General features: G+C 44.2%; 1 protein-coding gene across 5 annotated transcripts in view; it reads left to right on the forward strand.

Moving 5' to 3' along the window:
• GBF1 (golgi brefeldin A resistant guanine nucleotide exchange factor 1) overlaps nt 1-22,972 on the forward strand; it is a 97,838-nt gene extending 74,866 nt beyond the window's left edge. For 3 of the 5 annotated variants that reach the window (XM_074544872.1, XM_074544869.1, XM_074544871.1), the window contains 25 exons: nt 381-521; nt 1,049-1,137; nt 4,035-4,237; nt 4,648-4,771; nt 5,068-5,193; nt 5,783-5,865; nt 8,007-8,243; nt 9,147-9,240; nt 11,830-12,006; nt 12,477-12,541; nt 12,643-12,766; nt 13,346-13,417; nt 13,972-14,066; nt 14,505-14,658; nt 14,797-15,019; nt 16,282-16,445; nt 16,756-17,002; nt 17,395-17,594; nt 18,502-18,652; nt 19,001-19,131; nt 19,479-19,580; nt 20,158-20,271; nt 20,510-20,687; nt 20,886-21,023; nt 21,341-22,972. In XM_074544872.1, the coding sequence (XP_074400973.1) occupies nt 381-521; nt 1,049-1,137; nt 4,035-4,237; nt 4,648-4,771; nt 5,068-5,193; nt 5,783-5,865; nt 8,007-8,243; nt 9,147-9,240; nt 11,830-12,006; nt 12,477-12,541; nt 12,643-12,766; nt 13,346-13,417; nt 13,972-14,066; nt 14,505-14,658; nt 14,797-15,019; nt 16,282-16,445; nt 16,756-17,002; nt 17,395-17,594; nt 18,502-18,652; nt 19,001-19,131; nt 19,479-19,580; nt 20,158-20,271; nt 20,510-20,687; nt 20,886-21,023; nt 21,341-21,627 (3,719 nt within the window). In that variant the 3' untranslated portion in view covers nt 21,628-22,972. The remainder of the gene's footprint in view (nt 1-380; nt 522-1,048; nt 1,138-4,034; nt 4,238-4,647; nt 4,772-5,067; nt 5,194-5,782; nt 5,866-8,006; nt 8,244-9,146; nt 9,241-11,829; nt 12,007-12,476; nt 12,542-12,642; nt 12,767-13,345; nt 13,418-13,971; nt 14,067-14,504; nt 14,659-14,796; nt 15,020-16,281; nt 16,446-16,755; nt 17,003-17,394; nt 17,595-18,501; nt 18,653-19,000; nt 19,132-19,478; nt 19,581-20,157; nt 20,272-20,509; nt 20,688-20,885; nt 21,024-21,340) is intronic. The other 2 variants (XM_074544870.1, XM_074544873.1) reach the window with 1 other exon arrangement.
• Nucleotides 22,973-23,063: the final 91 nt, after the last annotated feature.

The following is a 23,063-nucleotide window of genomic DNA, read 5'->3' on the forward strand; positions in this document are numbered from 1 at the left end:
CTCCAGTCTTCCTGTCACACATTTTATAACTACACATTGATGTTAATAACCTTGCTATTTGTAAAATTTGCAGATATTAAAATTTGTCTTTCACAAAGCTTTATATAAAGGCCATGTCAAGACTGGCAATCACACCAAAATGAGGGCATGGCATGGAATTCATGTACACAAAATTCTAAGATACTGCAAAGTCATGGTTACTAGAGGGTTTCTTCCTTTGAATAAGCACATGTTCAATTTAGAGTGATCAGCTCATTATTTTTCTGTTAATAGCTTTTTTTCTTGGCTTATGGGTTTGTTTCTGTGTGTATGTTTGGTTTGGGATTTTTTTGTGAGTTTTGTTTGTTTGCTTGCTTATTTATTTGTTTTAACTTCTGCAGATATTGAGAGGGTATTCAGTGAGGGAAAATCTTCCAGTGCAGTCTCAGAGGCAGCTGGGGCATGTCCTCCCACCAGTGGGTGCCTTATGGCTGACCAAATGAAGGAGAGCTGCATGGAGCTGGAAGGAGGAAGTGAAGCAGGTAATAGCCTTGGCAGTAGCCTGGGGGTTTGTATCCTAGAATGGTCCTGACATTTGCTGACAGGTTCTGCTGTAGTGTGGACCATTGTAGCTATTGTGCTCAGAATTGGAAGGAGGTATATGGTGAATGTATGTTTATTATATGTGTGCTGTTTATGCCAGCTAGGTGTTGCATGTCTTCTGGGAGGCATTAGATCTGATGGGTCACTTTGGGTCAAAAGGGTGTGAATTCATAGCAGTGCTTAGAGTTTTGAAGGAAGGTAGGGGCTCTCCAGGGAATCAGTAATGTAGGTAGCCAGAATAGCCAGAAAATTAAATCTCATGGCTGTGTGAAATTGTCTGGGGCAAGGAGCTACTATGCGATTATGCTGAAGAAAATGTGGGTGGGAGGAATGTAGTAATTAAATTGAAGTTTACAGGACAGCATATTGCAGCAAAGGTTCCATGACTGAAAGTTATTATGGGACACTCATGCCTGGGTGCTACTCTGGGGATAGATTTGACTGTAATGATACTTTGTCATTCTAGCTGAGAAGAGTATCCCCAGGAAACCTACTCGATTTTCTTGCATCCTTCCAAGTCCTCAGGAACTTATGCAGATTAAGAACAAAAAGAAGGTATGAATCTTTGAGTGTTCTCATTTCCCATCCCATGTGAGCTTTGCATGACTGGTCATACCTCAGAAATTTTGAGTTCAGAATTAAAGAGTCAGCCACTGAAAATCCTGCTACACTCTAGAGACAGCAGTGATTATTACCTGTTCTGGTTTAGTTGTGCTGAAGGTTGCAGGAGTTGTTGGGAAATTTTGTGGCACAGTTTGTAAGCTAGGTCCATCTGATTTCTGGGTGGGAAAGTCTCTGGATTTAGTTTTTATTATATGGAGATAATCAGGTACTTTGATCAAAAAGGGCAGCTTCACTACTCCTATCAATGATGTAAATGGGGAGCGTGCCAAGAGGCCTGTAGCAGAAATTAACTGGTCTGCTGTTCTGATTTGGTAATTCCTATGTTTGCTTTGTCATAAGGATGACTGAAAAGGTTGTTCTGATTGTGGTAGCACCATTCTTTGTTTTCAGAATCTGTTTCCTTGAACCTCGTTAGTCCAAGTTATAGTCTGAAATTTATACAACTTTTCCATTCCCTAAGTGGGTCTGGGCTAGGCCTAGTGTTGATAAAGGTACTTCATGCTAATGGCTTTGTATTTATCTGCTGTCCTGTGTCAAATACCTGGTACTGGCCTGCTCTTTCACCTCCAGAGACAGTGGATAAATATATCTTAAATCCCCAGGGATTGCATGGGACTGTTCAGGTTTTTTTTGTTGTGCATTTTTGAGGTTTTTTCATTCACCTATGTTCTTTGGACATATTTTGTTCTCTTTGCACAACATATGCATGAGATAGGTTCATTTCAGGTGTAAAATTCGAATATGAAAATAATGCATGTCCTGGATGAAACATGAGTGGCCATACTAGTTGTGGGTAAGGAGATGATATAATAGAAAAGAAATTATTGTCTTTGAAGTATTCACTGGTGGTAAAAGAGAGAGGTTTTTTATTTGTATCTGACTAAAAGGCTTCTGGCTTCTCTCTCCAGCATAGGTTGTTTTATTTTACATTTTTACAAGGGATTGATGGTCATATTTGTTTCAACTTACTTAATCAGTAATAGAAGAAAATACAATACATCTTTCTTCTGCTGCCATGCTAATCTGTGCTTTGTGGTCCACTCTGGCAGTCTCTGGGATCTGAGCGTAATTTAAAGCATTGGTTTCTCTCTAGGAAGTTTACTGCAGTACTTGGAAATCTTTTTTTACCTGTAGCACAGTGCTGCAGTGGGGTAATGGTAACTGGTTTCCCCAGCCACAAGGACAGTGGGGGGAAGTGGTCATCAGCACAGTATTCAAAGGAACCACCGAATTTTACCTTAAATCTTGCTTTCATAGCAGCTCTGCTTGATGGACTCTGTGAAAGTCCATTGTTGAGAAGGGAGCTTGCATAGTGCTTCCTCTGTTCTAACTGAAAACCTTTGGTAATACTCTGGCTTTGCTCTGCTGGAAAACAAGTTTAAAAGAAATCAAGAGTAGGGGGCAGGAAGATGTTCATAAATCTCCAAGTTTGCCTAGGGAAAATTGTTCTCTGACTCTAAATCTCCAAGTGGTTTCATCCTAAGCACATACACAGGGCACACCAAACACTCAGCTTTAGTTATGTTGATGCTGACCTGGCACCAGCATGTTCTACTACCTCCTTTAACCTCTGAAGTAATAAACATTACCACAGTTGGAAGGAAGAAAAAAGCTGAATAAAAGCAGAAAATAAATTGTGCATCAAACGTAAAATTTTCTTTGATGTTTCCAGAGGTGGTGACCAGAAGCTCGGAAGCACAATAGTAACATAATTGTAAATGCACTGCAAATTGCCAGCAGTCCATTCTCCTTTCAAGTGGTTTTAAGAAGTCTCAACCAGTCCATAGAATATCTCTGGTCTTGGATTTCAGGATTTACAGCTGAATAGAAATGCTGCCAATGTTACGCAGTCCCTTCAGGCCTGTTAGACCAGGGCAGTGCATGGTTATTCTTTCATTATGGCCTCACTGGGTCTTTGTGCACTCCATGCTATTTCAGGGTCCGTGTTTCATTGCAGTTTTAAGGATGCTCACACAGGCAGGGGAAGCAGAGACCAGAGGGTTGGTGGCTTCTGAGGTACTGAGAAACCCAGGGGAGGTAGTAATCATGATGGTCACGAATTTAGTTTACTAGGTCATTGCTAGCAGTCTGATCATGATAGGAGCTAACAGGGAACTGACATTTATCCTGGTTCCTTAGTAAAGTTCATACCATTGTTTGTGCTTTTGGTTTTTCTGAACAGCACCAAGAACATTCAGTTAACCCTTTCTTAGTTGTTTTATTACATTGTGACTATGGTACAGTCTAGTTTCCTAGGAGGGCAGATGAGGTGACTTTCTTTCAGAACCAAATAATGTATCTGCTCTTCCCAGCCTACAAATAACCTTGTCAGGCTGGAATACCAGATGTTCCTGGGACCATCTCTGGCACATGGTGAATAAGTGCTGAGGATTCTTGCTGCCTGACTCCTAATGGTGAGGTAGTTATGAGAACCTGGAGCCAAAGGGACAGGAGAGGACAATAGAGCAGCGCTGCTGTTGTAACCGGGTAGGGCTGATCTTGCCACATGTCTGGGGTTTACCTGCTGTGTTTACAAATGAGAGCAGGTGAGCCATTTGAAGCAGCAGAGCTTATTGCTCGGTTAGACGTTAAAGGTTTTCGGTGATGGCAGCTCATGCTTACTCTGTCCAGTACTATTTGATGGTAAAACTTTGTGATGAATGCAGGTTTTCTGTCCTTCATTAGCCTTTTTCCTGGATTACACAGTACAGTAAACTTGATCATACTAAGGCTGATTTTTCTTCTGTTTTGTTTTTGGTTCAAATGCCAAGAATGATCTAAAATAAGAAATGCACTTCAAGCTGTAACTATCAGAATGTTTCCTGCAGCTCCTGATAACCGGCACAGAGCAGTTCAACCAAAAACCAAAGAAAGGGATACAGTTTCTGCAGGAGAAAAACCTTCTTGCCACCCCCATTGACAACAATGAAGTGGCCAGGTGGTTACGGGAAAATCCTCGCCTGGACAAAAAGATGATTGGGGAATTTGTGAGTGACCGTAAGAACATAGACCTGCTGGAAAGCTTTGTGGGGTGAGTGTGCTTCTGAATCTCTTCAGTCAGGAAACAGTGAGAGTTAAGAGTTTAATAATAAAAAAAGCAGTAGAATGGTAGTTCCTGGAGGCATTGGATTTCTATCACTTGCTTCTCTCTGTACTGCCATGCCTTAATTCTGTGTGTATCTTGCATATGTTAACACCTTAAATATGTATGATATTCAAGTGCCTTTCAGCTGGGCCAGTTTCCGTGAAGACTGGAGAGACAATTGCATAATCACTTGTAAGATTGTTGACTCTCCTTTATTGTTTTTGGCTGTTCATGGTACATTTCTTTTCTTCTCACCCTCCTCACTACTGTCTAAGCAAACAAGATTGTAGTTATTAAGTTTATCTTACCTTTCCTATCCTGTTTCAGCTTCTCATTGCATTTCATTGTTTTTGCAGGACTTTCAGCTTCCAAGGTTTAAGGCTGGATGAAGCTTTACGACTTTATCTAGAGGCCTTTAGATTACCAGGAGAGGCACCTGTAATTCAGAGACTGTTAGAAGCCTTCACAGAGCATTGGAGGGTGTGTACTTGGTGGCAGAAAGAACACAGTTTTGAGCTTTCTTGTCCATCTGCTTGCCATGGTGGACATGTCATATCAAATGGCCTATATAACTGCTCTGCAAGCAGCAGCTGTTGTTTTGTAGGAGCTGGCAGGGGTAAATAGATTCCTGGGCTGCTTTTTAGAAGCTGGAGCCAGAACCTGGGATTTTTGTTTGTCCCAGAGATGATTCAGTACTGTGGTTAGGAAAATGGCTGTTTTAGTCACTGCTGTCACTGTTCCTGTAGGATTCATTTGTGCATATATTTGCCTTTCAGAAATCAAACGGGTCTCCATTTGCTAATAGTGATGCCTGCTTTGCCCTGGCCTATGCAGTTATTATGCTGAACACTGATCAGCACAACCACAATGTCCGCAAGCAGAATGTCCCAATGACTCTGGAGGTGGGTGTTGCCAGTGCAGGCATCTGTCTTCTGTGGTTTGAAAACAGTGTAGTACCTCTTTTTATCTCAGTGGCATTGTCTCTTTTCTTTGGCCTCCTTCACTCATGTACGCAGTAAGCTGGAGTGCAGTGCCACAGCTGAGTAAAATATGAGAGAGCAGCTGTAGGCAAGAGAGAGCCTGAAGAAATAGGAGCTTCCCAGAAAATGTAGCAAATTCTTCAAGAGGCTTGTGTTTCTGGGAGCAATCTGTATCCTCAGACATAGTAACATAGAGAATATTGTTCTACTGCTGTGGGCTTCTTCAGAGCTCAAGTCATGTGAGTGCCAGTGCAGTGGTACAGGCCTGCCATTCTGATGTCCAGCTCAGCTAAGCACGTGTTGTGTCTCTGCTCTTTCCTTGTGAGCATAGACAGGAGATGCTGCACACTACTCCTACTAAGAATAGCAATTGACCTTTGAATTTTGAGTCTGTATATTGAAGAATGCAGGAAAATTTCCTGGCCCCGTGAAAAACAAGTGGAGTACTGATCCTAGCCAAACAGTTAAAGTTGGAGATACTAGGAATTAATACTGGTGTAACTTTTTCCAGGAGTTTCGGAAGAACCTGAAAGGTGTGAATGGAGGCAAAGACTTCGAACAGGACATCCTGGAAGACATGTATCATGCCATCAAGTAAGACTCAACCTGCCCATCTCCATGTATTCAGAGAGCAAAGCAGAGTTGTTGGGGCAGTGAGACACCTGGAGAGTATGGAGACAGACTCACCAGTCATGTGCCTATTGGGCTCAGACCAAATTCCAGCTCTTTATGGGGTTGTGGTAAACAAGCTTGTCACAGCAATTACACATGGATTTGTATCTTGGATTTTTGCCACGGTAGTTTAATCCAGATCTTAAAATAAATTTAAAATATATGTTACTTCTGTGAATATGGGAAATAATGGCTGAGCAAGACCAGCACATGTGAAATGCTGTATATAAGAAAGCTCTGGTCTCTAGATCAGGCCTTTAGAGGTTTTTAGCACTTTTTTATGCGATTCAAGAGATAATCTCATCCCCAGGGCAGCACTTTGAGCTCTTCATTTGAGGCTGCTCTCTGCACCAGCCTCTTCTGCTACCCCTGAAGCTCTTGGCACACAGAGCAGTATTTGAGGAGAGTTCCTGGTGGCTGAGGCCCTTTAGTGCACAAGCTGGCTTTGGCTGGGAAGCTTTAATAATAGCTCAAAAATTAGTAAATTGATAAATCCAGGCCCAGCCAATTTGAAGCTGAGAGGATTACATCTTTGAGGAGACAGGATGTGATTGAGCCTCAGCTGTTTTCCATCTGCAGGGGCAGGCAGTAGCTGGTGCTGGGAGCAGGGCAGTGTGCCTGCGCTGACCCTTCCCTTTGAGCCTTCTCCAGGAAGGTGGGGTGATGCCTCTACCTGTCAAACAGAGCTCTAATTTTGGTTGGCCTCTCTCTCCTGAGGATGTTCTTAATGTTTTGAATAGTACACTGAGCATATACACATATTTGTTACCCAGTGCTTCTATCCCAGTCTGTTTCCCTTTATCCCCCCTTCACCAGATATTTCAGCTTTTCCAGTATGTTCTATGATTGGAATAATTGATGTATCATTTCAGTATTGCTCCATCTCAGATTGCCTCAGTGTCATAGTTGAGACTGAGGAATATTTATTTGTATTATTAGGGGAAAAAAATAACACTGCCATCTGTATGAAGTAGTGTGTGATCTCTTCAGGGTCTTACCATTTCACTTTTGACCACATTTTCATTTCCTGAAACTTTCCAAGTAAACCTATTCACTTGTTTCTGATAATTCCAATCATATATGAAATTTTAGAAATAATGCACTGTTTACTGCAAACTTACTTCCCTATATTATCCCAGTAATAACAGCTCTTGTCAAAATATGCCAGCACCTGAAGCTGAGAAGAACTTATTTCTTATGCATAAATCAGGAGCAGTTTTGTAGTTGTTGTTAGCTCATGAAAATTGCCTCTTTGGCAATTGAAGTATGTTATTTTTTGGTTGTTGCAGAAAGAACTCTTCAGATTGGCTGTAATCTGCTATTCTTAGTGGCTTTGAGACTCTTGTTCACTTAGTTGGTCATTTGCAGAGGATTTTCTCTTGTGCATTGATAACCAAGTCTAGAGAGTATGTATTTAGGCTTTAGCATTGCAAGCAGTATTTGGCATTAATCATAATTGTTTTATTACTGTATAGCTTCATTCTAGTTAGAGTAAGGAGCTGTGGTATCCTGGTTATAAATCCCCCATCATACTTTTGGTTTCTTGTTTAATTTTTAATTTTATACTACTTTCTAATATTTGATTTTGGCATAATATGAATATTTCCATTATTCTTATGCAAAGATACTCTTGCCTACTGGTGACTGCAGCAATGTAACTATTTCATTTTAACTGGGAATAATGATGCAAAGAGAGCACTCTAACAGAGTGAGAGTTGGATGGGGGCTGAAGCTTTGCCACTGTGCTGTTCAGAATTTCCCATCATTTAAGGGCAGTATGTGGTGTGTTTTGCACTTGTAGCAGTAGGTACCTGCTTCTTCAATACTGACCTTGCACAGTTGCTGCTGTGTGATTCTGAGAACCATTAGACTTTATATTCAGGATATCTAGGAAGGGCAGGCGAAGCATGGAGGCCTAGGAAAACAGAATATTTCAGGAGCTGGCAAAATCATTCCAGAATAGGTATTGCTTAGCCCTGGGACTACGTAATGAAAGACACTGTGTAAATGTTAGGTTTGGCTCAGAATGAAAAATTCAATCTTTCTGCTTTTCTCCCTTGTAGAAATGATGAGATAGTGATGCCAGAAGAGCAGACGGGTCTGGTGAAGGAAAACTATATCTGGAATGTCCTGCTGCATCGTGGTGCCACTGATGAGGGAATATTTCTCCACGTGCCTCCTGGAAGCTATGACCATGACCTGTTCACCATGACATGGGGGCCCACCATTGCAGCACTTTCTTATGTTTTTGACAAGAGCTTAGAGGAAACAATAATTCAGAAGGCTATCTCTGGTTTCAGGTGACTCTTACCTTCATAAAGACCCAGAAGAGTAAAAGTGCAACCATTGGCTCCTGTTTATCTGCTGGAGAGACATCACAGTGAAAATCAAATGTTGCTTTTCCTAGCAATTGAAAAGCACTCTTTTATGACCTGTGATCCTCTAGTGTCCTGTCATTTGTGTCAGTTCATCACATCCTGGTGTCTCTGGCTTGCCAGTCACTGTTTAGCTTGACTGCTGTGTTGTAATAAATTAAAGTGCCCCGGGTACATCTTTTTAAACTCCAACCTGGTTACATTTAAGGGACCTACTAACACAGCTAGGCTGTTCAGAAGTGAGGGGGAGAAGTCACTCAGCTGGCACAGTGATGCTGACAGAATCTCCACGTAGGAACAAAACTCTTCTACTGTATGATCCCATAGCTGTGGCTGAATGGGATGTGGGGATTCTTTTTTCCTTCCAAGATGACCAGTACTCAAAAACTTGTCATCTGTGAGCAACTCTATTGGAATGATCTTTGGTCATGCTTAGATGAGACCAAAGGATGCTTTAAGCATAATTGTAATGCTTTGTCAATACACTGCTGTAGCCATGATATCTTGGAAACTGGACTTCAACACTACCACCAGTCTCAGCAACTCTCATGTTAGGACAGGAGGTTGGATATAATGCTCAGGTGCAAGTGGGCTGTTGGTTTAGACTCACTTTAAATTGATTCTTGCATCAGCATAGACAAGTGTCAGTATCTATGGATAAGGATTGAGCTTATTTAAGCAATAATAGAAGACTTCTATATGTAAGCATTCATTATGAATGGATGGAGAGGAAAAATGTCAACAGAGAGGGTCTCAGATTTGCTGTCCTGTAGACAGACTTGTCTGTGCTGACTTAGTGCATTATTTATTGTTTTCTTTTTTCCCCAGGAAATGTGCAATGATTTCTGCTCATTATGGCCTTAGTGATGTGTTTGACAATCTCATAATTTCTCTCTGCAAGTTTACAGCTCTCAGCAGTGAGGTAAGTTTGCAAAGAGGAGAAAAAAAGCATGACTTCTACTACACTGGAGCTCTCTTCCTCTGTTAAGCAGCAGTATTTGCTTTTTTTAGTTATTGTATCTGTTGGTATCTGTCAGCCCCTGCCCAGAGTTTTCTGGAGGAAGTAATGGGAGATGTGTAGTGAAGTGGGACTTCCATAGGCCAGGTTCAAATATGCAAATTTTCTTTTACTCACAAGTATCAGTTTGTGCAGAGCAGAATGCCTTGATGTAGAATTGTGTATTCACCTATTTGACCTGAAGAGACTTGGGTCTTCCTGTGATCCCAAGGAAGTTCATACATTTCAGATATTGACTATTCAATGACAGGGTTTATGCAGTGTCCTGGGGGGACTGTTTTGTGAGATGTACTTGCAAAGTGTGGGAGCTATGTAGATGCACAGCATAAGCATAAAGGGGTTAGAAAACAAATGCTTTGAATTGTCTGTAGTAATCAGATCAGCTGTTATCCCCACATTTGGCAAGCCCTGAAGACTCTTCCTTTGGGGTGTACCATGAGAATAAATTCAAGGTGCTGTGGTTAGTGTAAGCTTTATTGCTCTAATTTATTTGTGTGTTACAGTATCCACCTGTTTTTCCCCAGAGTGTTTAATAGACAGTGTGGGGCAGACCATGCTGTCTGTTAAGGAGTAGTTGACAGCAATTCCTGTAAAGGGTCAGAACTCCTAAAGGATCTCACAGTATTGCTCTCAGAACCAGTGCAAGACCCTCAGTGAGCAGAACAGAATTGCCACACGTATAGGAAAGGGAAACAAGATAATTCAAGACTGAAAACATTGGAGTAAAAAGGCCCAGATAAGTGAATTTTTTGAAAGACAAAGAAATCCCAAGCAGAGGGTTTGCTTTAGATTCCCTCTTCCTGCACAGGTCACAACAGTAAAGATGCAGTATTTGATCATCCTCAGGCACACCAGACCTTGAGACTACCAATAGGTAACACAAGCAGAAGAATGTCTGCCATGAAACAGTTTGACACAGATTTACACAGCAGAAGCAACTAGACTAGGCTGAGCTCTCAGATGTACCAGCTATTGCCAGCTGCATCCCATCTAGCTGAGAGACTGGAATCTTGAGCAGTCTGAGGTCTGACTTAATCAAGTAAGCATGTCTTTTGATGATGACATAGAATCAGGAACTTCTGGATTTGAAGAAGGCTGAGTTCTTATCTTTGGCCAGATTCTAATTACATAGACTACTTTCTGCTGTCCTAAATACCTGTAAGGCTTGGGGACAGTAGTGGAATAGGATAACTGAACAAATATTTAAGAGTCTGGAGGAAGGAGAGAAGGAGGAGCCATCTTCAGAGGACTGAAGAGTCAAAGCAGGCGTCCTCTCCATGCACTGCAGTTGCTATGCATGGCCACTTTGATTGAAAGAAAGGAAATGGAAAGGAACATGGAAGGTCTTTAAGTGATTAGCAAGAAGGAGTTTCCCACTTCATGATCCATAATTAAGACTCATACTGACTCAGTATGTAAGTAGTAGCAAAACCTGTGTGTGTGGTTTTCAGTGATGTGGCTTCTTGCCAGAGAGCAAAATCAGGCATATTGCTGTTTGCACCCTTACACTGCAGAGATACATGTATTCATGGAGTTTCCCCATAGCAACGATGGAAAAAAACCAAATTGGTTGTTATATTTCTGCCAGATTTCAGATTGGCATTTCTAATGGAGTTTGCTTCTAAATCAAAGACCCATTTTGATAACAGTTTTTCCATCAGTTTGGCTGAAGCAAGAGAGTTTTTCTAAATTTCAAATCTGAGATAGGATACACTGACTCCTTCAGTCCCTTGTCTTCTCTTCCATTCTTGGTGAGGAGATAAGTATGAATTTTGTCCACATAAACAAGAGAATGACAAAGCCCATCTCTTCTCAAAAGGAAGATTGCAATGATTTTAAGTAACTGCAGAATCATGGAGCATGTTACACTGTTTGATATTAACTGACATGGTAGCTGGCTTGTTCCTTGCTTTGGCAGTGTATGGTTGGTTTCAATGACTTAGCAGGCTTTTTGTATTGTGAAAAGCTGTGAGTGCATTGAACAAGTTGTGAGGATTTGAGATGCAGCAATCATTGGCAGAGACTCCCCATTAGGATTGAATTACTTTGAATCTTGCTGTTAGGTAGTGGTAAGAGCAATTTTGCAAGTCAGTAATGGTTTTGGCCACAGTTTTCTTCTCTAACAGCACAGCAGAGTAATTGCTGCTTCCAGAGGAGATGTGGTACTTTTAGTAGAAGGCTTTGATCTTGAGCTGAGTTCCCATACCAGGATAAATTAGTGGGTTTTCAGCAAGCACTTTCAAAATGTTCTGAGTTGTCATTCTTGAGGAGTTTATAACTAGGTTGTTCAGTGATTTAACTTGTATCTGGTAAGCTGCCTTGTCCTTGTTTATGTGCAAAGTGAATGTGAGCTGAGGAGTTATCCAAGCATCATACAGAGAATTGTTAAATTGTTATCTTTCCCATAACCAGTTCTGAAGCATCTGCCCTAATTTCTGTTGAAAAGAAAACATCTCTTTCTGACTGATTGCCACCGCCTCTTCTTTCCTGCAGTCTATTGAGAACCTGCCCACTGTTTTTGGAAGTAATCCCAAGGCCCATATTGCAGCAAAGACAGTGTTTCACTTGGCCCATCGCCATGGTGACATTCTGCGAGAGGGCTGGAAAAACATCATGGAGGCCATGCTGCAGCTTTTCCGAGCAGAGCTGCTGCCCAAGGCCATGGTGGAGGTAATAATTAGTTGGCTGGCTGGATAACTGAAGAACTAGGAGAGTGGGAAGCTGGCTTTTCATAGAGCCGGTTCCAAAAGTAGGAGAGCTCTCTTGCAAAGGCCTGGCTTTGGTAATGTACAGAACTTGAAAGCCTGTGAAGGATATAGTGTTCAAGTTGTGTGCAGCTTCTTTTGTAGCTTGTTTCTTTTTTTCTCATTTTATTTCTTGTTAGATTTGAGGAATGCCAGGATTTATTTTACTTGAACAGATTTCGAAAGTTGTGCAGAAGAGGGACATGCTTATGGCCATGAGGTGCTAGAGCCCTGCAGTGGTGTTACCAGATGAGAGCAGCACTTCACTGACAGGGTAGTGGGGTGAAGAGCTGGGTTTGACTGCACATGTATGGGCCGTTTGGTATTGTGTTTCATCACTAAGAGAAATATAATGGGGTTGGGGAGGTCATATGCATGTCCTGGTCTATGTTCCAGGTTGAAGACTTTGTGGATCCTAATGGCAAAATCTATCTTCAGCGTGAGGAGACACCATCCAACCGGTGAGTGGCATAGATGTCTCAGGCAGTCTTTTTTGTACCAAGGTTGGAAAATAACATGATTTCTTGTTTACTTACTGATGCTGGTGTCTTCTGAATTGCAGTGGTGAATCAACAGTACTGAGTTTTGTTAGTTGGCTCACCCTCAGTGGGACAGAGCAATCTGGTATGAGAGGGCCATCTACGGAAACACAGGAGGCAAAGCGAGCAGCTTTGGAATGCATAAAGGTAACCTATAGGCTGTAGAAGAATCTGGATTTTTTTTCTTGGTGACAGTACTATGTGGGTAACAGGTAACAGAAGCATAAATATGCATGCTGCTTGGCAGTATTGCAGGTAAGAGGAGACTTAAGAACTGAAAGAATCTACAAAGGAGCATATCTAGATTGACAGCTAAATGGTCTTTTGTGCTGCTGTGCACAAAGGTACTAACACATCAAAACAGGAATGATTCCTTAGGCTGGGATCTGCCCTGGGCATCACAGTCCTATATTTGAAGAGAAGTTAATGAATTTTCAAACAACTAATCTTTTCCAAGACAGTGTAAAGGTATATGGTGCCAACAAAATCTGAACCTGGGGTTTGACCACTGTGTGGCCAGAGGAGTCATCTGATAAAATCTGTCTAGCAAAGATGAGGTCTGTTAAAAGTAACTGATGTTAAAGAGCAAACTAGTTGGAAGGAGTTTTCCTCCAGATAATAACAACAACCTGTGTCTTTCCTGTGAACATGATGTGTTCCTGGAAGATCTGTTTGTATGCCTTCCACAACCCCCAGACACACAGTTGTCTTTTCTGTATTTTGCAGCAATGTGATCCTGAGAAGTTGATCACAGAAAGCAAATTTCTCCAACTTGAATCCCTCCAGGAGCTCATGAAGGTCAGAGAGATACTGGGCAAGGGACTGGGTGGCAGTGGAACAAATGTGCTATGCATGATAGTGGATATGTGCTGTGGACTCACTTAACTCCTCTGTCCTTAGAGGAGGTCTTGGAACTATTTGGGATGTGAAACTAGCTTTTAATTCACCTGTTAAAAGTAACTTCTGTGCTGGCAGACACAAATTGCTCTGGCAGTAGAAGAAAACATTAAATTGTGGAATGCATTCTAAGAGCCTTGAGAACTCTTAGTGAGTATTTGTAGTTCTGTGCCAAAGCTTAAAGATTTTCAGGTGTGCTGTGTACCTAATGAGAGAATTCAAAAAGGCAAGAGCTCTAGAGAAATATTTGACAGTGTGTCCCTAAGTAGTATGGTACCTGCCTGCTGTGGGAGATAAAATAAGGCTGGACACATTAGCCTTTGGGCTAGAGAAGCTCATCTCCCTGGGGGAGTGTCATCTCCCTGGGGGAACATTGTGCTCCTACTCCAATTGTCAGGAATTCTCCCTTCATTTTTGGGAGCTTGTGATTCATAAAAATACCATGGCTATTCCAGGCTCTAATCTCTGTGACTCCTGATGAGGAGACATATGATGAAGAAGATGCAGCCTTCTGCTTGGAGATGCTTCTGCGGATTGTTCTAGAGAATAGGTATGACCTTGAAGTAAATGCACATTCACTGTAATGTCCCTGCTTTACTGCAGCTGCTGCCTGGGTCCAGGAATGAATTCCTTATGTCTGTGATTCAGCAGCTGAAGCAGCATGTGGCTGTAATTTCAGGGCTTAACAATTCCACTATAGCATGTGCAAACAGAAAGACTATTAGCTCATGAATTAGTGCTTGATATCCTGAAATTTGGAGAATATAAACTCCAGAGGGAGAATTCTCCCACCTGATTGCTTTGCAAGTAATGAGTAAGAAGTTTGATCATTTTGTTGTTTCAATGTGTCTGTTCTTGTACCTCCCACCTGGAATTTTCATTGAAGTTAAGAAATGGTGGATTGTCTGGAGTTGTGGGAGAGGTTGCTGGATCCTGCTTGTCTCATGTCCTTTCGTTCTACCCTTTCCCTCCTCCTTGTTGTGGCTAGGGACCGTGTGACCTGTGTCTGGCAAACTGTCCGAGACCACCTTTATCACCTCTGTATCCATGCCATGGAGTTCTGCTTCTTGGTGGAGAGGGCAGTGGTGGGGCTGCTGAGGCTGGCCATTCGACTGCTGCGTCGAGATGAGATCAGTGCACAGGTAAGGGATTTGTGAAAGGCAGTTACTGGGGTTTTGTGGCTATACCCTGTGACACAGGAAACCAGTTGAAGGAGTACATTGTTAGAGAATGGAGTGTAAGTAATAGAGTCTGTTGTTCTCGTCTCCTTCTGTGGCCAGGTTCTCCTCTCATTACGTATCTTACTAATGATGAAGCCAAATGTGCTGTCCAGAGTTAGCCATGAGGTTGCCTACGGCCTCCATGAGCTCCTCAAGACCAATGCTGCCAACATTCACTCTGGGGATGACTGGTACACGCTCTTCACGCTCCTGGAGTGCATCGGCTCTGGGGTGAAGCCACCCGCAGCCCTGCAGGTTACAGCAAGGGCAGATAATGACACAGGTAAGACAGGCCAGCTTTTGCTAGGAAATCTGATGCCTGCCTGCCAGATAAGCAGCTGCTTCCTCAAGCTTTTCAATTAGCAAAGGGGACTGCAAGAAAACAAAGCTGATATTAAACTACATTAGCAAGATTAAAGACCAGCACCTGCTGTTCACTCCTCATGGTCTGTTCCTGTCCCTACTCTGCCATCTCTTCCTACTCAGTGAGCAGCAATCCAGGTGCTAGTCCCTGGGGGGTGGTGGGAGGAAAACTGATATCAGTTCTGGCAGCTGTAGGAGGTCTTTGCTCTACCCAAGGAGCATTTTCTGTTGGTTGTGGTTTGGTGCCTTGGGTACCGTAATCTCTTATCTGGGCATGTAATGTAAACCCAGCTGCTGTTGCTGTCATATTTGCTTCTTTTGTGGGACTGACTCTTTTTTGTCCATTTTTTAAGGTTCTCATAAAATGAGTTGTTCTATAAAACTATATTTCCAGATCCATTTGCATTAATAGTCCCCAGAACCATTCCCACAAGACCAATGCAGTACTTCTCAGTTCTCTTGACTGTGTTAGAAAGGACGTCTTTTCAGCAAATTGTTCAGTTTTGCTTTAGCCAGCTGTCAGGATATTTGAAGGTGATGTCTTCAGACTTCTAAAGCAAAGAGCAATAAAGGAATTTTCTAGAAGGTTTTTTTTTCCTCTTTGCTTTTCTAGAACTTCTTTAATAGGTCCTGATGCTTCGTGCTAGACAGATGGGAGAAGCATGATTTTAAAAATACTTATGGACTTCGCTCCCTGGATTAATGCAGACCTGTCTCCTCTTCTCTCTTTCTCTCTCCTTTATTTTTTCCTTTTTTCTTTTTTTTTTTTTTTTTTACTGCTTCTGTCTTTGCTGATAGAGCAAACTGCTTGACTTGGCACCTTACAAGTCAAAACATTAGTTCTCCACCTCCTGAAAATGTTTGGTGTCCTCTGTTCACACAAAGTCTATCTGCTGATGAATTTCTAGATGGTGTTGAACAATGGAGAGGACAAGTTTTTACTTCTAGATAAGATATCAGTAACTTAAATTTGTCCCTTGCAAGGACTTCTCTCTTGAGACGTGTGAAATTTAAGGTTATCCTAAATGTCAGGGCAGGTAGATCTGACAGGTGTAGAACATACTAATAACCACTTGTGGTTCCTGGTCGATGCTGATCTGGATTATTACTCCCTTATCCACAGCTACTCTTGCAAGTTCTTGATTTGGCTTTGATCTAAACCCCATGTCTTTTGTCTTAAAGGTGCTCAATCAGACAGCGAGGTGTCCTCCTCCTATCACCCAAGTGACACGAGCCTGGACCGTGGCTACACCTCTGACTCCGAGGTGTACACAGACCACGGGAAGCCAGGCAAGATGCATCGCTCTGTCACGGATGTGGACGTCATGAACAGTGGCTGGCTAGTGGTGAGTAGCCAGTGGGCTTCTGGTGACCAAAGGGGACTACTCCTACCATGGTTGCGAGCAGAGGGTGTGGTATTGAGAGAAAGAATAAGACTGTAGAAAAGAGAGTTAAGATGAGCTAATAATGTAAAGGCAGGATAGGGAGACACACAGATGGAAAAGAGAAAGCTTTGAGGCAAATGAGGAAGAAAGGGAAATGGACCGTACAGAAACATTACCTGTGGGCTTCTGAAGAAAGGCCTTTTCAGTGTGAGCACGAGATGCCTCTCGTTATGCTACCCTCTCCTGCTTACCTGCTCGCTGTGACCTGCAGGTGGGGAAAGATGACATCGACAACTCCAGATCCACTGCTGGGCTCAGCAGGCTGGGTCCATCACCTCTCGTCAACCAGTACAGCCTGACGGTGGGGCTGGATTTGGGCCCACATGACACAAAGTCTCTCATGAAATGTGTGGAGTCCCTGTCCTTCATCGTGCGAGATGCTGCCCATGTTACACCTGAGAACTTTGAACTCTGTGTCAAAACAATACGTATCTTCGTGGAGGCCAGCTTGAATGGGGGTAAGATGGCCCTTCACTTGTCGACCAGGATTCAGCTTGGGGTGGCCAGTTGGCAAGCAGTGTGAAGTGTACTGTCATGAAATGAGCCCCCAACCCAAAGAAAATGGTCTACCAGGAGAAAAGTGTCCTGTCTGCAAGCAGCAGGGACCTTATTCTTATCCCCCTCCCTGGGATGGAGGGGAGGTCTGGAGTTGATGTGGAGACAGCCGTATCAGCTCTTGCAGGAAGTTGTTCCTATGGGGCACTGGGTCCCCTTCAAGCAGGTAGTGGTCATTTCAAAGGACAGGACTCTTTGCTGGGGATATCAAAAGGTGGCTGCCCTGTGTGTTGAAAAGCAGAACATTTTGTAGTGGACTGTTGTATATGCTATGTTGTTGCCTTTTATGTTCTAGGCTACAAGTCCCAGGAGAAGAGGGGGAAGAGCCACAGGTATGACAGTAAATCCAGTCGGTTAAAAAAAAAGCCCAAAGACAGCTCCACACGGCGATCCCGGGTCTTGAGCCAGCACCAGGCACACACACACAGTGATGAGGACGAGGACGAGAGCATCCCTGCCAGCTACCACACTGTGTCTTTACAGGTTAGTCAGGACGTAAGTATAGCAAGGATTTCCTCCTCTCCTTTCCCATTCTTAGAGCCTGGCTAGGTAATCACTGGAATTCTTTGTGGGGAAGGGGAGGGCTGCATCAAGGATAAGTAGGCACTGGATGGCAGAGGGTGTCTGTGGGGGCAGTATGTGGTTCTGCAGTGAAAGAGGAAGGCTGCAATTTGTACTGGCAAAAGCAGACTAGCAATGGAGAGAGAGGTCCTCTGAAAAGCAAGGAGGAGGTCTGCAGCTGTGAGTCACTGTAGTAGGTAAGATGGATTAAGGTCATTTGGAGACATGAGGTTCCTGTAGGATTAGCAAGGAGTCTGACAGGGCATCTAAGCTTGAGGGTAGGGACTGAGGCTCTGGAATTTCAAGCACAGAGGACTGGGCTAAGGGAGTAAGTTCTCCCCAGCTGGTACTTCAAAGGTGTGAAGGCATAGGCCTGCTGACTGCCAGAATGTTGGGTCTCAGTTCAGTAGTAACTGACTAAAGTGCTGTCATATGCCCATACAGGCAAGGGAACTTTGCATGTGCTTCACATACCTTTTTTTAAGGAAAAAGTTGCAGAGTTGTTCTGGACTGCACAGGTGAATCAATGAGTTTATCCTTCTGTGCCAGGAAAGAGCCCATTCTTCCTTTAGACAGGACTGAATGCTGTTCCTCAGAGATGGGATTGACGTGGCTGCTGAACCGACATCAATCTTGTTGAAGATACCTGGCACTTGACCACTTAGGGAGGGCACAGACAGCAGGGCCTGACACCATCTCTATAACTGTGTGTGGCTGTGTATATACATAAAGCATGCTCTAGTAGCTTGAGCCTTTTAGCCTTGTTTGGAGAACAGCTGAGATCAGAGTTGCTTCAAAATGTAAAGTCCTGTGTGTTTCTTACTGTGCTGTGTACTTGCAGCTCCTGGACCTCATGCACACGTTGCACACACGAGCTGCTGGCATCTATAGCTCCTGGGCAGAGGAGCAGCGACACCTGGAGACAGCAGCCAGGAAAATCACAGCGGATTCCCGAACACTGTGGTCCAACTGCTGGTGTCCTTTGCTACAGGGTAAAGCCATCCCCTGGTGATGTCAGTGAGCAAACACTCTTCCAAAGTAATGGCAGGAAAGTTGAGGAGCCAAGAACTAACTGCAGAAAGCAGGCATAGGTTGTTTTTAGGGTCTGTTTTAATTGAAAAAGAACTTGGATCAGATTTGAAAAAACATCTTTAGGATGAGTTAGCTGCCAGCATGTTTCTGCATCTGGTAGTAGATTGCCAGTCTGTGGCCTGGAACAAGTATGATCCTTTTTATTCCACAGAGAGTTTTTGATCTTCACTAGACTTTTTACTCTAGACTCGGGAAGTAGGGGTGTGACACTCTCCCTGTGGGCTTTGCCCTGAGTCCCTCTCTTGCAGGTATTGCCTGGCTGTGCTGTGATGCCCGACGCCAGATCAGGATGCAAGCACTCACTTACTTGCAGCGGGCCCTCCTGGTACATGACCTGCAGGCCCTGGATGCTCTGGAATGGGAGTCCTGCTTCAACAAGGTAACCACCTGCCTGGCATGGCCATGTAAGCAGGGCAACATTGTCATGAAGAGCAAAGCTGTGTGCAGGAGAGTTGTCCTACTTCAGCACTGTCTCCGTGAGAAGCTTGTTCACTGCAACAGACAAGATGTTTCCTATTCCTGTGAAAAGTTCCTCCCTGCTTAGGCTTCTGACAGGGCCTTTTGGAGTATTGAAGTGAATCCACTCATGCACATCCCATTGCCACCATCATGTCCTCTGTCTAGAAGCCACCAGTCCCTAAAGCCAGTGCCTTTCTGTAAGGCTGTGTGTTAAAATCTCATCGGTCATTTTTCAGCTCTGAAATACACATGTGTTGGATCCAACAGGTGCTGTTTCCTCTGCTAACCAAGCTACTTGAGAACATCAGCCCAGCTGATGTTGGTGGGATGGAAGAAACTAGGATGAGAGCCTCAACACTACTCTCTAAGGTGAGCACACCTCTGCTGCCTAGGGAAGCTTAAGGGAAACAGTGTTCCTCAAGAAAACCAAACTTTGCTGTGTTCACTTCTCAGCATCTCTGATCCAGACAGGTGTCAGGGTTGCTAGTTTGACTATGCAGTGCTGGGCTTCTCCACCAGCTTCAGCTGCTGGGACATGCCTTCTTTCCAGAACTGTCTTCATGATTCTAGTCCTTGGAAAAGTTGTCAGGAAGAGGTTTGTGACTTTATGATAGAGAGGAGGATTTCACTCAACATTAGTTGAAGACAGTCTATTCTTGAGGTGAAGTGATGCACATCACAAGCTGATAGTTGTGACCTGAGGCAGAGGTCTGGAAGGGCTAGAAGACAGGGTGATGCAGACTGCAGTGGCCTTCCACAAAGGAGACAAGATCCACTCCTTCACATACACAGCTCAGAAGAGTGGAGGCCTGTGGCATCCTCAGGCCAGTCCTGTGCATGTTCCCAGCCTGCCACAAGGAGGGGGAATCCAGATTTGTGAGACTGGCTTGTCAGTGAGCGGCAGCCCCTGTACTACTTGTTGACAGTAGTTGTGGTTTTTTTCTAGGTATTCCTACAGCATCTCTCCCCACTGCTCTCACTGACCACCTTTGCTGCCCTGTGGCTCACAATCCTGGATTTTATGGACAAGTACATGCATGCTGGCTCCAGTGACTTACTGGTAAGGTGCTGGATGCAGTCCTTTGGTAAACCATTTATTGCATTTTAACCTTCTAAACTTGGAAAGTGTTTCGATTTGGTGTGGGTTTTGGTTTTTTTTTTTTAACTTTTTATTCCTTTCCAAACAATTTTGTTCCACGGTTTCTTGCCCTGGCCACAGTTTCCAAGGCAGCCCATTGGCTGTTTTGAGCTTTGGTTCATTGCTACCTGTCCATTCTTTGTCCTGTCTCTGATCATAGCTGGAGGCCATTCCAGAGTCTCTGAAGAATATGCTGCTCGTCATGGATACGGCTGGAATATTCCACAGTGCCGACTCACGGACAGGATACTCCGATCTCTGGGAGATCACCTGGGAGCGCATTGACTGTTTCTTACCTCGGCTGCGGGATGAGCTCTTCAAACAGACAGTCATCCAAGGTACCAGAGGCTGGGAAACCTCAACACAGGTTTTGGACAGTACTTGCCCCTTGTCCAGTACTCAGCTGCCAGAGTGCCTGGATGCTGATGAAATGAGTTGTAGGAGGCTGTGGGAACTTGGCACAAGGGCAAATTGAGGGAGGGCAAAAGGAGTGAGTAAGCTGGTGTGTGATCTCACTGCATGTTTTGTCTTCCTAGATCCTGTCCCCAACATACCAGTGGAGCAGCAGCATCAGAAAACAATAGTGTCTGCAGTGCCCCCTTCTCCTGTAGGGGATGTGAGACCATCCACCCATGTGGCTCCTTTGGAGAAGCCATGTGAACCGGGTGTCAGTGGTGAGTCCTGTTTTCTTTTTTCTGGAATCACTTTCCCAGAATGGTGGCATAGATCTGCTTTTCCTTGCTTTAGCATGATCTCTGGTGACCAGGCCTATAGTGTTGTGAAATGTTGTGCTTCTATATGGATAAGTTGTTGCTGAGGCTGTTGGGGTGGGCAGAATGCCTGTGATTGACTCCTGCTCTTCAGGGCCTTGTACGAAGGGGCAAGTCTGAAAAGGCCCCTGAGTTGATTTTTAGCCCTGCTTACTTTTGAGCTAATAGGTGACTCTGTCAGGAGCTGTGTAAGGATCTATTTTGTCTGTTCCTTCTTCCAGAGTCTGAGAGAGTCACTGCACCTGCCTCACCCACCATCAGCACCTCTGCCTCTTCTTCCTTCCCAGCGTCAGCTTCAACAAAGTCAAGCCCCGTTACAGACATACCTCCTACGACAGCACAGCCACCGCTCATCCTGCAGCCTCTTGCCTCTCCCCTGCAGGTTGGGGTGCCACCTATGACTCTTCCAATCATTCTCAACCCAGCCCTAATTGAAGCCACCTCTCCTGTTCCCCTCTTAGCTACTCCACGGCCCACTGACCCTATGACAAGCTCTGAAGTCAATTAGTTGGAGGGTGTTGGAGAACTGTCTGCTGAGGAGGAGGCTCTCTGGGTGGAGGATGCTGGCCAAATGTTCTGTGGTAATGGACATGTTTGTTTTAAAAGATGATGCTAACCTGAGCAGAAGGGCCGTTTCCACAGTCCTCTGGAGCATGTCCCATCCTGCTCCCTTCTTGTGGCATCACCTAAAAATCTGCCCAAAAATCCCTGTCTCCGTGGAGGAGTGCCTAGTTCCACTGACCAGTCTCCTTCCTGCCTGTGCAATCTCAGGGGCCAGGCAATGCCTGTGCCCAGCAGCCTGGGACCAAGCTGCCACCAGTTCATCTGGTAAAGAGGGAAAACTTGTTGATGTCACACCAGAGAGGGGCTGCAGCACAGGACTGCCTCTCAAGATTACTCAGTCCAATCCCTGGGCAATTCCCCAGCCATTCCCTAGCTTTCCTGCTGACTCTTCTGGTTGTACTGCTTTGTTTGGGATCTAAGCACGCCTGGGTTCAGCAGGTAGAGTATTTTATTAGAAATGTGGATTGCTTACAGTGCAGCTCTCAGATTGCTGCGTAGGACTTCTTGCCTGCTGGTACATGCTTTCCTTCCTGCAACATGGATGACAGCAATCCCCAAGCCAAATAGAGATTAAGTAGCAGGCAAGTCTGATAGGGGCTTTCATCCCTGTTCCTGTAAATGTAATCAGGCTTTCTGGTTGGAGAAGGCAAATACCAGAAGGCTCTGCCTAGCTGAGTAGATGAGAAGGAAATGCTGAGAGCAGAGCACAATGGCTGTGTCTCACACAGCACTTGTGGGGCAATCATGTGTTTTGTGCCACTCGCTACACATTGGTCTCTGGCTGACCAGCCCCTTCCTTAGGAGAAAAGAGAACATCCCCTTCACCTACAGATGTGGAGATCTGTGGCACCTGCTGACAGATGCTCAGCACATCTGCAGTGGTTTCTCTTGAACGCACCTTCTGCATCTTCTTGTTGGGATCTCATGTCCTTCTACCCCCCGAAGGCCCCTGCAGCTGAGGCCCTGGCAGTGATTCTTGTGCTTCCATCTTGCTGCAAGGACATCCCACTCTTTCCCTGCTCATGTCCAGAGCAGAGCTGGCTGCCTGCCAAGTGCTGCATTGCTCATCTTTCTCCTCCTCCCTCAACTAGTTGGCTAAATTCTCAGTAATTTCAATCTTGGAAATCCCCCTGGTGACTGGGAGGGGCATGGATGGGACTCCAACCCAGTGTATCCTGTAAGGAAAGGAACCTGCAGTTGGTGTGGGAATACAACCAGTGTACATACAGAGTAAATGGCTAAAATCCAATGGACTTTTTACAGTGTAATAAATACATCCTGTAAATGACTGTTCTGGTGTTGCACTCCTTTTCTGTCATCCAACTTTGGCTCAGAGCCTTGGGAAAAGGGGAGTTTGCTTGTGAAGGTGTTGTGTCCTGG

This window comes from Zonotrichia albicollis, chromosome 7 (assembly GCF_047830755.1).
Source record: "Zonotrichia albicollis isolate bZonAlb1 chromosome 7, bZonAlb1.hap1, whole genome shotgun sequence".
Classification (NCBI taxonomy): domain Eukaryota; kingdom Metazoa; phylum Chordata; class Aves; order Passeriformes; family Passerellidae; genus Zonotrichia; species Zonotrichia albicollis.